At 43.4% G+C, this 13,809-nt stretch overlaps 1 protein-coding gene across 7 annotated transcripts in view; it reads left to right on the top strand.

Annotated features, from left to right (window-relative positions):
• The window catches only part of ESRRB (estrogen related receptor beta), a 139,238-nt gene that overhangs the window by 38,433 nt on the left and 86,996 nt on the right, over positions 1–13,809 (top strand). The window contains exon 2 of one of the 7 annotated variants that reach the window (XM_065686036.1): positions 34–1,178. The exons of 5 other annotated variants lie outside the window; for them this stretch is intronic. In XM_065686036.1, coding sequence (XP_065542108.1) covers positions 1,102–1,178 — 77 coding nt within the window. In that variant the 5' untranslated portion in view covers positions 34–1,101. The remainder of the gene's footprint in view (positions 1–33; positions 1,179–13,809) is intronic. One more of the 7 variants, XM_065686037.1, reaches the window with a different exon arrangement.

The following is a 13,809-nucleotide window of genomic DNA, read 5'->3' as shown; positions in this document are numbered from 1 at the left end:
GTAGTCAAAACCTGCTCATCTTATGTATTCCAGAAGCTGTAATCTCCACTGAGGTGCAGATTGCTGTGAGTGAGAGATGACCCTGAAATTTGCCATCGTGAGCAGAACTGGTGCCTGGATGTTGCTGTTCATAACAATGAAGGAATTGGGGATATTTGAGAACTTACAACCTGCTAGCAGTAATGAAAACAATAAAAACCACAGTAATTTTCCCATACAGCAATATGCAAGAGAGGAGAATGTCACTAGGGCTACGAAATGACTTTAAAAGTCTTTGCTGTAAATGGGTGGAGGAAGAATGGCAAAGTTTAAGCTCCTAGCAAAAGTATGCAGAAATGTAGTGGTCAAAATATCTAATTCTAAATAACCACATTTTTGATGACTGATTATGTGCATGTTTAGGAATAAATATATAATGAGTGTAATGGTAATGGAGTAGTGTTAAAACCCATCAAGTTGAAAAGTTGAAAATGGTGCTGGGATGGTGAGGGTGCAAATGCTGGTTAACTTTCCCAAAGCGTACCTGGTATTTGCTATAATTCCAAGGCAGAATGTTATGAATAGCTCAAGAAGTGGAGCTGTGACACATACCCCTGACATATTGTTTGTAGGAAGTAGAATTGTTTGTTGCAAATGTCTAAGAAACATACCGTAAAATATTTTCCTCTTGTATTTTCCTCTTCGCCATTCACAATCTCACATACGAGGTGTATTAATTGGCCTATTTAGACAGTATAATGTGGTGCTTCCCTCAAGGATGACTGTTGGCCAGTTGATGACTAGGAAAGCACTGGCTCCCACATTTGCTGCAGATAATGGTTTGTTCTGGAAATTAAGTAATCCAAACCTATCGAACACATTTCAACCTGTGTAAGAGACTAAGTGTCCTTTGTTCAGTGGTTTAATTGCTCAATTTAACATTTTCTTCAGACAAATGTATTGCATGGTTTAAAGAGGACAGAAGAAAAAGTGATGCCAGGGTACCCAAGAGCAGGAACTCTGACAAAAATCCCCTTGGGCAAGACCTGGCACTACTGGCCAAAGGAGAGAGGAAGGAGCAATTAAAAAAATACAACAATCTGTTCTTGTTCAGACAGCAAGATGCAGCACGTGTGCTGGGTGGCAGCCATCAATGAGAGCTGGTTTCCCCATGGGATATGCAGACCTGGACTATCAAAGTAAGCTGGGGCTGGGACAAACAGATGTTATGCCAGACACGTCAGCAGAGCTAGTCTATTTTGCATAGGCGCCTGATCTTACTTGGCATGCTTTAAACTCATTCTTTTCTGAATCTCAGGGTGCAATATAACCATTATGATTTAATCCTAACTGCTCTGTTCTTTACATGTGATGCAACTCTGGGGTATTACTTCTAACCTATACAAATGGGAAGCTGAGGCACAAGGTGGCGTGTTGCCAGGTGCACAGCTCCTGAGTGTGCAACCTGAGTTGCACGCCTCTGCTTCCCTTTGATGACAGAGGCTGTGGGAGCACTGCATTACCAAAGTGAACAGTCTTTCCCTACAGGTGTCCTATTGACAGGTAGTGTTACTACCCCAAAACTGATGTTTTGAAAACACCATCCTGAGGCATCTCTGCACAACAGGCACTCTGCTCTCTGGAAAGTTGTGTTAGGACAGAGTGGGGAAAATTAAAGTGAACATATGGGCTAGCGGCCCCCACACTGTTGTGGTAATGCAGCAGTAGGTCAGGCCTTGGCACGGCAGAAACTGCGTGTGATCCTAATTGTGCTCAGGGGCAGACAAGTCAGAGTCTTGCTCTTTATATACAGGCCTGGCAAATGGAAAAATGTTTATTTGCTGCTCTGGATACACAGTGTAGGGGAAAAGAATAAAAGTGATTTAATCTCTAATGTGAGAAATATCACCTTGACTGAGCATGATGCAGAGGACAAATGGGTCAGAGGACCTTACCTTGCCCAGCCAGAAGGGATGGGGAAGCATCGGTGAGGGAGAGGATCAGATTTGTTAATTATTATTTATTATTAATTTCGTAATTCCTTTGCTCAGATTCCACGATTGCTGGAAATAAAGGCCCCTCTACCTGTCTGGGTGCATCTGTGACATTGACTCCGTCTTTGAGATGGGGAGCACCCTCTAGTGGTTAAGGATAATCTGACATTTCCTGGGATTGGCACCCATCATGATCGCAAACTGACAGTTAAACTGGGCGGGAGTCGGTGCTGGCTCTTTCAGCGCTGGAATGGGTGTTTGAGGTGTAAACTCTGTCTCTGACTTTCTAACCCAGGAATTCCAGTTGACCTCATGGCAAGCCTTTTTGCCCTGTGAAAAGCATGCAAAGTGTGTGTGTTCTCCCTGCCCTGCTGTTGTGCAGAAAAGCTCTCATTAAGCCCCTTCTTGCTTTCTTCTGGTGAGAAGGCAAGTAAACTTTAATTTGCTTCATTATTTCTCAGCAGACACAACATCCAACCCTGGCTTTCTTCTTGGGGACTGCTGTTCCCTGCCTCTGCTCCTACTCTTTTTCTCCCAAAAGCACTAGTCTTGCACTCAGAACTCTCCCCAGTTCAGCTGTGGTTGACTTTGCTCTGCCTAGATGCTAAAGACAGCATGGTACAGTCCCTTGCAGGGGACACAGGAATTCAGCTCAGGTTTCCCTTCTCCTTCCCTAAGTGGATTAACAGGCTGAGGGGATCGTCTCTGCCTGCCTGACTCAATCTTCATTAGCTAACATGTTTCACCAGCCACAGTCACATCCTGGTCCGCAGAGCTGCTTGACATGAGTGGATTCCGGCTCCAGCCTCCCACAAAGGCTGCTGCATCTTCCAAGAGGGTTTTCTTGTTAGCCAGGCTCTGTGGGCTGCCATGGGTGGTACGGATGTAGGGCAGGAGTGCTGCAAGACGTTCATCCTTGCTCTGTGCAGTGTTCACTTTACAGTAACTAATCTGCATCCTCTGCTGGCTGAGAGACCTGCACCCCTAAGTAATGCTCATACTGCATGCTGTATGAGTGTCAGAAAATGTCAGAAAACCCACAGGTGGGTTTTTTTCCCCCTTATGGTTTCCAGTCAAGGAAGGATCTAGAGTATATCGGAATGCCCCTGAAACTTCTGTTAGTTGGCTGTCACTTCTGGATGCCTTTTCCTGGCTGCTTGTTGCTAGTCAATTTGAATACAGTATTTCCTAACAAGCTGTGTGCAAGCAACTGAGCCTATTTCCTCATCCCCTTCTCCCTGACGCTCTGTGGTAGTCATTAATGGCTGTTGCACCCTTGCACAGGCAGTCATTTATTTTACAAGTGCTGCTGTTTCTTCAGTCCAGAGAAGACCTTTTCTATGCAGGGAAGGTGTGCACTTCAAGTATCATCAATTTTAAAACAATCTATTTAAACTAGTGAAAATTCAAACTGTGGATGCTCTCCTGCCAGTTTGAGGATGCTTCATTTTTGCTCATTAGATGCCTAAACAGGTTTGGTTTCAATACTAATTAGTGCCTTTTGCACCAGCTTCAGTTAATCTATTTCAAATTGTACCTTGAATTATACTGCAGCAACATTCTCATGCAAAGAAAGCCTTGAGGAGAGGAGGTGAACACTGGGCATCACTAATACCAAATGCCATTGGGGAACACCTATGATTGCAGCAGTACGAAGGCATTTGGTATCTGTGCAGAGGCCTGAACTTGCCTTCGTGGGAAAAAGAAGCCTCCTCCTGGCTGTCAAATGCATTTAAATAGGTGCAGGTAAAGCACTTGTATTTCTGCAAAACTGACGCTGTGAAAGCAGAGAACATGTTACAGAAATTATTGTGACTGAAAAATCTCAATGGGAAGCGATTCACAAGGAAGCAAATGTTCTCTTTATGTTTTTGTAACTTGACCATTGCAGTGGGGGAAGTTGGTGTGCCAGCCTCTGAAAGCAAGGTCGACTGGCCGGGAACAGAATCAAAATGGACTTTTTTTTTTTTCTTTTGGCAAGTTGGAAGGGAAATAAAAAAGTCAAATGAGCATGAAGGGGTAAAGGACACTGCAGACTTCAGAGGATTTTAGAACCTAAAGCATTGTATTTAACAAATTAACGGATGAATTGAATTTCCCAAACAATGTGTGTTAAAGAACACAATGAATAACCCAGCACTTATGAATTAGCACTATATTTGGTTTGGCCCTGCAAGGTCCTACACCTGGGTTGGAGCAATCCCAGGCACACCTACAGATTGGGCAGAGAAGAGATTCAGAGAAGCCCTGGGGAGAAGGACTTGGGGGTGTTGGTCGATGAAAAAATGAACATGAGCTGGCTTCAGTGTGTGCTTGCAGTCCAGAAAGCCGACCGTATCCTGGGCTGCATCAAAAGGAGCGTGACCAGCAGGTCGAAAGAGGTGATCCTGCCCCTCTAGTCTGTTCTCGTGAGATCTCACTTGGAGTAGTGTGCACAGTTTTGGTGTCCTCAACATAAAAAGGACATGGAACTGTTGGCACAAGTCCAGAGGAGGGCCACAAGGATGATCAGGGGACTGGAGCACCTCCTATATGAAGACAGGCTGAGAAAGTTGGGGCTGTTCAGCCTGGAGAAGAGAAGGCTGCGTGGAGACCCCACAGCAGCCTTCCAGTATCTGAAGGGGGCCTATAAGGATGCTGGGGAGGGACTTTTCACTAGGGACTGTAGTGATAGGACAAGGGGTAATGGGTTCAAACTTAAACAGGGGAAGTTTAGATTGGATATAAGGAGGAAGTTCTTTACTGTAAGGGTGGTGAGGCACTGGAATGGGCTGCCCAGGGAGGCTGTGAATGCTCCAATCCTGGCAGTGTTCAAGGCCAGGTTGGACAGAGCCTTGGGTGATGTGGTTTAGTGTGAGGTGTCCCTGCCCATGGCAGGGGGTTGGAACTAGATGATCTTGAGGTCCTTTCCAACCCTAACTACTCTATGATTCTGTGATTTTCAAGCCACAAGTCAGTGGGTCAAAGCAGAACAGCTCCCCAGAGAGCCATGGGTTTTCTGTGTTCTAGTTCCCTGGGGGATGCAGCCCTCTCTAGAGCAGTCACCTGCCAGGGCTTAGTAGTTAAGTTTAATAATTCTTCACATAGTGGGAAACAAAGGTTAAGCAAACCCTAAAAATGTAACCTGTCTCTGAATGGGCAGCAAAGGAGGGTTCCTTTGAGAGACCAAATAAGACCTTTGTTTGGAGGACCACAGACTGCGAGAACAAACGTGTTTTCATATATTTACAATTAGCAGAAATCACTTAGTTATGTGTGGGTAGGAGCAGACTAAGGAGGCGGCAGTCTAAGTTGAGGCTCGCCGAAACTCTTGTGGTTAGACTTTGTGCCTTTTTGATATTAAGGCTATTGTGGATCACTAACCTTGACAAAGATGATACTTTTTGTTCTTCAGTCCTGTCCTTTTCAAAGGTTTCCCAAAGCACTTTATGCATTAATGAGTTATTTTGCTGCCACAACTGGTTTTACGGTAGCTTCAATGGCACAAAACAGCATACTGATTTGAGACTAGAAATGAGAAAGAATTGCTGGGGAGTAATGCAAGATACACGGACAGAGATAGAACAAGAAAAAACTGGGAATGTTGAATGAGATGTTTAAAGCAGTAGTTTGCTGTCTGCTCCTGCCCTTTTCATCTCAATCTCTGGCATCTCATCAGTAATGAATTGCAGGCAGACACAAATTGACAGAGTGCAACCTGTACCACTCACATTATCTGTTCAGTCTCCATCAGTGACCCTTTTGTAATGCTACTCTTCTGCAGCATCTTTCAGTAACAAATTCTAGTGGTGGTTGGTAGTTTTCAAGTTCCCTTGTGTGGTCCTCTGACCAGAGCCAGAACAAGAGGGTAGATGCCAGATCTGTCTCTGCAACTCTTTTTTAGCTAGTGGTGAAGGGTCAACTCTGAACACTGAATGGAACACTGTGATTTTAGGGAATAACTCCTCTTTATCCTCCAGTTTGGGGAAACAATAAGAAATTGCATCAGCAAAGACAGTACTATATCTTGAAAAGGAATTCTTCATACAGTATCAAGAATTCTGTATTTCCATGCTGACTTTTAAAATTCGTATACTTCTCCTGTTTAATCTGTTAGTCCTTCCCTCCCCCTTAAATTTAGGATGTTTGGATGAGGTTTGGATACAGACTAGACTGATGTGCTTTCTGTGCAGTTAGGATCTGCATGTAACTTCAGGGTTGCTTTATCAGCTGTGGACTGGATTGAGAATGTCTATTGGGAGTTTCAGGTCTTGCTTTTCTCATTGGAGGTCCTTCCATCAGGCAGGTCTGTTAAATGCTTGCTGAGTCCCTAGAGACACTTGATCTGTGTTTAAAGGGAAGCAGCTGAACCACAAGAAGAGAGAAACGGCTGTGTACTCAAGCACTATTGCTCTGGAGGGATCTTACTGTAAGCTGTGAAAAGCTTGCATGGCAACCTGGGAGCTGTGGGCTCTCTGTGTGCTCTATCCCAGCAGAGACCTGTGCGATGCTCCTTCTAGCTTTTCCTGCTCTGAGAAAGAGAAGTTGGTGGCTTATGGATTCTTTGGGCATGAACTGTTTTTAATTCTCCTGAGGCCTAGGCCAGGAAAACCTCTGGAGGATTCCAAGCAGCACCTTCCTCCTGCCCCCTACTCCTCTTAAAGCTTCCCTAGTGGAGACACCCGCTCAGGGAGAGCAGGAAGTCCATAAATAAGTAATTCCTTCTGTCTCTCCTGATCAGTCCAAGCAGCTGTGATTGCTCCTGAATGCCTAGGTTGCTTTCTTAATGGCTTTTAAACCAATTTCACCCTCATCTGATGACCGAGCTTCTCCTGCTATTTTTGGAAGAAAAATTTCTTCCTTTAGCAAGATGGTTTTGGGGACTGTTTACGTGGTGTTTCAATAGTTTTGGCTGAGGTGAAATAGTATAGCAGTGAGGTGAAACTACAGTTTACAGGTTCTACCAAGCTGCCCCATGCCTTATTTTAACAAAGCTCTACAGGGCATCTCCCAGGGTACTGCAGCTAGCATTGCTTGAGAGCACTGGACACATGTGATGCTCATGGACATCCTACAGACCTCTAATAACTCTTACACCACTCTAAGACACAGAACTTTTGGGGTCTCTTTTACTATTGGGAGTGCTAATCACTGTGACACCTAAATGCTTGCTTACCCTTTGCCCCTCCGTGTGTAGGTAAACATTTGGGAACATAAGTTAGGAATGTAGGTTCTCACGTGTCTGTTCAGCTGACCTAATGGCATCACATTAATGGGCACTTGACAGCTTGCCAGATATTTAGGGCTTATATTGGTGTACTTGTACTTTGTAGAGAGGGACTGTAGTAGCTAAAATAAAAGTGGTCTCTACATAGCAAATATATAGCTAAATCTAAAGGTGCTTGCTTTGTTTCTTAGTGCAACCCTGGAGATATTTATTGCTCATCTGATAGGTGTCATCTAGGTTTGTCTATGCAGAAGTATTCTGTATTTCTGGAAGTACTGCTTCCTCACGCAGAACATACTTGCTGGGCAGTAGGACATGCAAGGCATTTTTTGAACATCCTTGCAGTGCTGATCAGGTATTCTATATGATGTGTCCTAGTACAGGCTTGTGCTGCAGGCCAATGAGGGTCTCGTAGTGCCTTCAGTAGAGGCACTAGTCTAGCTGGATGGAATGCAAATGCCATTCGTATGGCTATAATGCTAAATAGGCTGCTTCAAACCAAACGATTGCTGGCTAATCAGGGTTAATTGCCTACCTTTTTTGTTTGTTTTAAACATCCTGCTTGACCAAGGAGTTTAATAACTCTCCTCTTGAAATGAATCCCTGGAAGCAAAGTGGTCTCTCAAGGTAGATTTGCCTGGTACCTTCCCCCTCACAAGCAAGGTAGGGCCCTCCTGGGTGCTATGTTATTTACTGTTTGGCAGACCTCTTTATGTTAAGCAGTGGCAGTCTCTCTCCGACCATCTTCCTCCTGTCCTGCTTCTAACTTCTTGGTACTCTGAAAAAGCAGTGGTTTTAACAAGGAGCAGTGCTGTCCCCAGACTGTGTGGTTCCCACATTGAATCTGATAGCAGTAACTTCTGAAAGTTGTATCATAAAGGCCTACTCTTTGCTGAGTTGCCGACTACATGAGTTATGAAATACTGCGAAATGTTGAGGGGTAAGATCTAGAAGGTTAGTTGAGTATTACTGAGTTCAACTGACTGTAAATATTTAATGGAAGATGGGTATGTTCACCAGAGGAGCAGACTGGGGAGGCAATAGTAATCTTTGATCATTGCTAAAATAAAGGTGTTGAATGAACACCTGATGAGCAAAAGACCAAAACTGGAGTTTACTTTGTAAGCTCTGTGGAGACCAAAGGGACCTGTTGCTAGGAGGCTGCAGCACCAAAGTCACCCTCAGACCCCATGGGACCGAGATTTGAGTTTGCCTTTACAATGGTACTCAAAGTAATCTTTTCTAATGCTGCCACAGGACTGGTGAAGCTGGCAACATGTGACTTTAAAGGATGAAGGTATTTTTTTCTGAAATCCAGTGATGCATATTCCACATGAGAGAAATTGCTATCTTTTGGAGTACACAGTGCTGCATAACAGAAGGAGGACTGAGCTAGTGAAGCTTGTCCTTCTCTTTACATAGAAAAGCTTCTTTTCTGGTAACCAGCATCCATCTCCTTGTGACTGGCTACCCTCTTGATACCGTATGTGCATACACTGTATAGCTAATGCAGATGTGCTTATATGGTCCTGAGTTGCCCTGCCTCTTCTAAATGAGGTTTTGTTGTATAGGCAAGGATTGCTTTTCTTTTTCAATTTCTTGTTTGAAAAAGTACTGCAAAACCACGATCATTCGTGATCTGTAGGCATAGTGTTTGAATGTTAATGACTTGTAGACTGAGCAATGACTTCCTAATGTGTTTTACTGCAGGTGTCTGAATGTGATACAGTTGATGGAACTCAGAAGTTAAAAGTGTATTAAGAAACTTGGGATAGGGCTTTCTGGCAAAGCTGTCTAATCAGATAATCTGTCATTACAATTTGCTCTTGTCCGGAAAGTGAAATAAATGTAGTTCAAATAACAAATAAATACAAGAGGGAGTTGTGAAAAAAAATCTGTGGTGTTGTCCAAGCACTGAAATTAGTAGAGACCAAATTTTCAAAATGGTCATGTATTTAACTGTTTGGAGATGCAGAGCAGAGGAGACTTGCAGTTGTTCTGCTGATAACAGTGTGTCAGAATGAAGCCAGCTCTAGAGGTCTGACACTAGCCAAAACCTATAGCCCCTTACTGTTAGAAACTGGAATATTCTGAGGCTGGAGAAGGTGACCAGGAGAGCAGTCCTGATCATCAGATGATCTCTGCTTTTTCCAGACTGTTGTGCATCAGGTTTCCTGATGTTACTTGGGACCTGCAGATTCATCTCACTGTTAAATACTTTTGCATAGATCCACTGTCGGTGAGCTCCTCTGATTTGGCCTGGCTGACCCAGTGAAGTCAATAAGTCTTCTATTGACTGTGCCCAGATGAAGCCAGATGGAGGTTCCTGAAGAGAAAGGATGGTCTTTAATCCTTGCTTTCTTCATCCCTTATACCCTACATGAAAAAGTCCTTTCACTGCTTTGCTTCTTTAATTGCCTACATCACTTTGCTGGAGGACTCTATTACCTATTCAAACAACACGGCTAAGAAGAAATTACACACTTATGCACTGTTTTTTGTCATGTCATAGTGTTCAAACTGCACATGTCAAAAATGTTTTAATTCTGTGCTTGCAGCATAACAGTAACTTATTTGTAATGACAAGACAGATACTTCTTTTGATCAGTTTAGTGAATATGCTGGTACTGTGAATATCAGGGTCCTGAAAATGCATGGACTTAGAGAGAAAAACAGCAAATCATCTTCCCAAATTAGAGAAATGAACAAGCATCCCCTCTTTTTCTGAGCTCCCTCCTTGGCCTTTTGCAGTACAAGACTTGAAGCTAGTGCACTGAAGTAGGAAAGCTAAAAGTGGAAAGATGCTGTTTGAATTCATGTCCCATGTGAAAGGATGAACCACCATACTGGGAAAGGCATGCTTGTGATGCCTCATGCTGGAGGACTGGTGACAGCTAAGCAGAGATATTTCCAAGATTCCTTGATGTCTTGTGTTCCTTCCTTCCTCCTGGAAGAAGGCAGGTGAATAGGCCAGCTACTGCTCTGTGGATACCTGGGATCATGGATAGGGAAGGATTCCTTTCTGCTTTGCTGCAATTTGGAATGAGGACAGGAAGTAGCAGTGAATGTACTAGTAAATGACGTGTAGCTGTCAGTGTGAATAAAACCACTTTCCAGTCAATATATTGGTCACATTCAACCACAGTAGCCCAACTGAGTGTTAGTGTAATACATTACAGGAAACACATCAGCAACAGGTCAAAATCTGTAACCGAATCACAGCTCTCCACTGAAGAGGTCTATGAGATCCATCTACTTCTGTAATTACCTGTTTTTTTTTTTTGAGGAAGGTTTCTGACTGCTCGGTTAAACAAGAGTTAGGCAAAGACTGGCTGAGGATTGGCAAAACATGAAAGCAGATACACTGCAGTATTTCTGGGCAAGGAGGATGGAAGTTCCTATCAAATATCCCAGCTAGCTGATGATGCAAAAGGGAGAAGAAGGCATAATCCCAGCTACATAATTTCTTCTCCTGTGTCTCTATATGTTTCTTACCTCAAGTTCTTCCAAAATCTGGAAAATGTTATCTCTCCTCCCATTGTCTTTATTCTTTCCCATTTGGTAAAATAACTCTGTGCCTGCCTCTTACTGTAATGCCTTCTTTTGAATTTTACAAAAGTTACTGTGACTTCACCTGGTTTGTCTTTGTGCGTGTATGCATCTGCATGTGTAGGTTCACCTAAGATTTCAGCAGGAATGAATTCTACTCTGGAACAGAGTCCTGCTAGTAAGACAGAAGCAGGTATAGAAGGACACAAAACAGCACTGCCCTTACAAAAATACAGGTTATTAAGTCTTGACTTTTCATTGGCAGTGTAGGGACTCTGTTTGTGTTATCTCACAGCTTCTAAGCCTGTTGTATCCAAGCACAGAAATTAATTGTGACAGAGAATTTTCATTCAAAGCAGTACAGGAAGGGTTGAGACACTTGTATTCAGACTCTTGCTCTGCTACAGATTTGTGCAGATTGGTCTGGGGTAAGCCACATAACCTCTTTATGATACCATTTGGTAGTCTATAGGTTGAGAATTATAACATGTTTTAAGTACTAGGAAATGCTTGAAGTGCATTCAGATAGGCAGTTATATAAAAATTATAACATAGAAACTATTTCCTGCTTAAGTAGATGTTGAGCTTCAGCAGTGATGGTGGTGATACCTTTTAGATGGAAGCATATTGTTCTTAAGCCCAATTTTTTTTTAATTTTTTTTCGGGGGGAGTGTGTGAGGGAGGAAATCTATTGGAGTTTAGTAGAAAGCAAGACATTGCCTTTGATGACCAGAGCAAACTGTTTTGTTTGGGCGTAGTAAGGGAAAATGGACTAGAGCCAAAATAAAAAGAAGGCTGTTTTGGTCTCATGGATGAAGTCTGTATCTGGCATAGCTATTTGCTGTGGAAGGGGATATATGTGGGAGTGGTGAAACCCTACCAGTGCTCATGGACCTGTGCTCAGGGGACCTAAGTTTTTTTTCAGGGTTACACTAGCCTTGCAAAGCAGAGGGATCAGGGCATGCAACAGTGACTTGTGTGAAATCCAAGCAATACTATTGGCCTCAAGTGTGAAAGGGTTGTCTTTTAAATTTATCAGTGACCCCTCTCTAACTGTTTCCTTAAGGGAGACAGGCTGGGAAAGTTATCTTGTCATTGAACTCATCTTTCCTCTGCAGACATGATAAGAATGTGTGTACAGTAGCCCCTTCTGCCCATCTTAGGTCTCCTAATTACTATGTACATTTTCTGCCCCGTGCAGATACCACTTCACTGGCTTCCTTGTGAGAACACAATAATAGGGCCTTCATAGAGGGAAAAAATTCCAAAGTAACTAGATCTCTCCCTCTCTTGCATTTTCCTTATTCACAAAAAACCTAGCCTTATCAACAAGTGAAATCAAGTTTGCTTGGCATGATTTGCTGGTTACTCCTATATTACAGAAAATGAAATTTCTGTCAGTCAGTCAGTCAGCTTGCTGGAAAGTTGATCATTATGCCATGATAAAAGTTTAAAAAAGTAAAAAATTAATCTATCAACAGATTAGTCATTAAAGGATTGGGAGAAAGTCTCCAAAGAAAGTCTCTATCCGTCATCTCTTGGAAGAGGCAGCAAATGTCTTCTCAGTGCTTTCTGGGGAGTAGGATTGCATGTCTCAAAGAACTGATATTGCCTAACGTTCCATCGCCTATAACACTCCAGCTGTGGTCTGTCTGAGGCTAATGCTCATTTCCATCATTTCATAATGGAAAGTTGTTGCTCTGCATCTTGATTGAGTGTGAGGAGAACTGGTAACCTCAAAAGCCGGAGGTTGCCTTATGAGAGTTATCACAGTGGGTAACACTGGAGCAGCTGTGGATATGCTTTGCTCAGAGGCCATGGATGGTGTGGCCAGGACTGCTGTTGCCCCTCCCTCAATAAGAGAGCAGCAGTTCAGGGCAGGATTTGGTAAGGACGGCAAACAAAGACCATGCTCACAAGGCAACCCAGTGCTGCTGTCACATGTGCAGTTCTGCCTTGTATTTACCCAAACTGAGGTTTTGGGCTTGAGATCTAGTAGCTTAATCTTGCAGTCTTAGCACTTTTTTAAAAACTATACCTATCAGAAGGATGTTGTGATCAGTGTTTCCTTCTTTATTCTTTGGGGGAAAGAGAAATTGGCAAAAACTGTGAGAAGAGCTCAGTGAGCACTGTGTGTGAAGGGGTTTTCAAAAGGTGAAGGCTCCTGAAGTCCCACAATCAGCCTGCAGGACTCCAGTCCTCTTACTTGGGAAATTCAGGTTGGCAGATCGAGCAGAGGCTATTCCTTTCTATCTGTCTCAGAAAGGAAGAGCCAGGCCTCTGCACAGCTATTGTCAAGGCAGAGGAAACTTTATTTGTCCATTTGCACTGAGTCAGAAGAGGTTAATGTTACATTTCTGCACCACTCTAAATACCCACCTTACCCAGGGAGTCCTCTGTCAGCAGCAGCCCATTTCCAGAGTACAAACTCACCATTGTACTGTTTATATCAGTTAATTCAGCCCTGTGGACCTTGTGCCCAGCAATCACATGGCTCCCTGCTTGCCTAACCTCAGCCTAAATAGAAGTGCAAAATGAAAACATGGGCTATTGGTTGAGCAGAACCTGCCTGCCAGGCTGTTGCCACCATGGTCTCCTATGCACCAAGGGCCCACACCAGAGTTAATCTTTGCACAGTCAGGATCCAGCCAGGGTGCCTCTTTCTGGAGAAAATTGTTTTCCATCAAAATCAGTTCACTGCAAATGTGCTGCTCTTGAACTGTAGCCTGTCCAGGCCCTGACCCTGTCTGCCTCTTACAGCCCCTCTTTCTGCTGTGCATCAGGAATCTTCTTCTGTGGGCAGCTAGGTCATCAGTGAGTCTCTCTCTGACCTCAGATTTCTGTTAGAAGCACACCGGTGATGGTTTTATCCTTCTTGCTTCTGCTTGGGTCAGATGTTTTACAGTGTGGTCAATGTGAGATTCCTTGCTTACAATCTTGGGCCCTACAAAAGATCGTCTTCTATCTTCAACAGTTAAAGCATCTTACAGTTTCTGCTGGGCTGATCACTTAGGTAAACAAAGGTGTATGTATTATTCTCCATTTGTATTAATTAGCTGTTTTAACTATGTCACCTGCAAC

Source organism: Lathamus discolor, chromosome 6, assembly GCF_037157495.1.
Source record: "Lathamus discolor isolate bLatDis1 chromosome 6, bLatDis1.hap1, whole genome shotgun sequence".
Classification (NCBI taxonomy): domain Eukaryota; kingdom Metazoa; phylum Chordata; class Aves; order Psittaciformes; family Psittacidae; genus Lathamus; species Lathamus discolor.
This window is presented reverse-complemented; position numbering and strand designations above follow the sequence as displayed.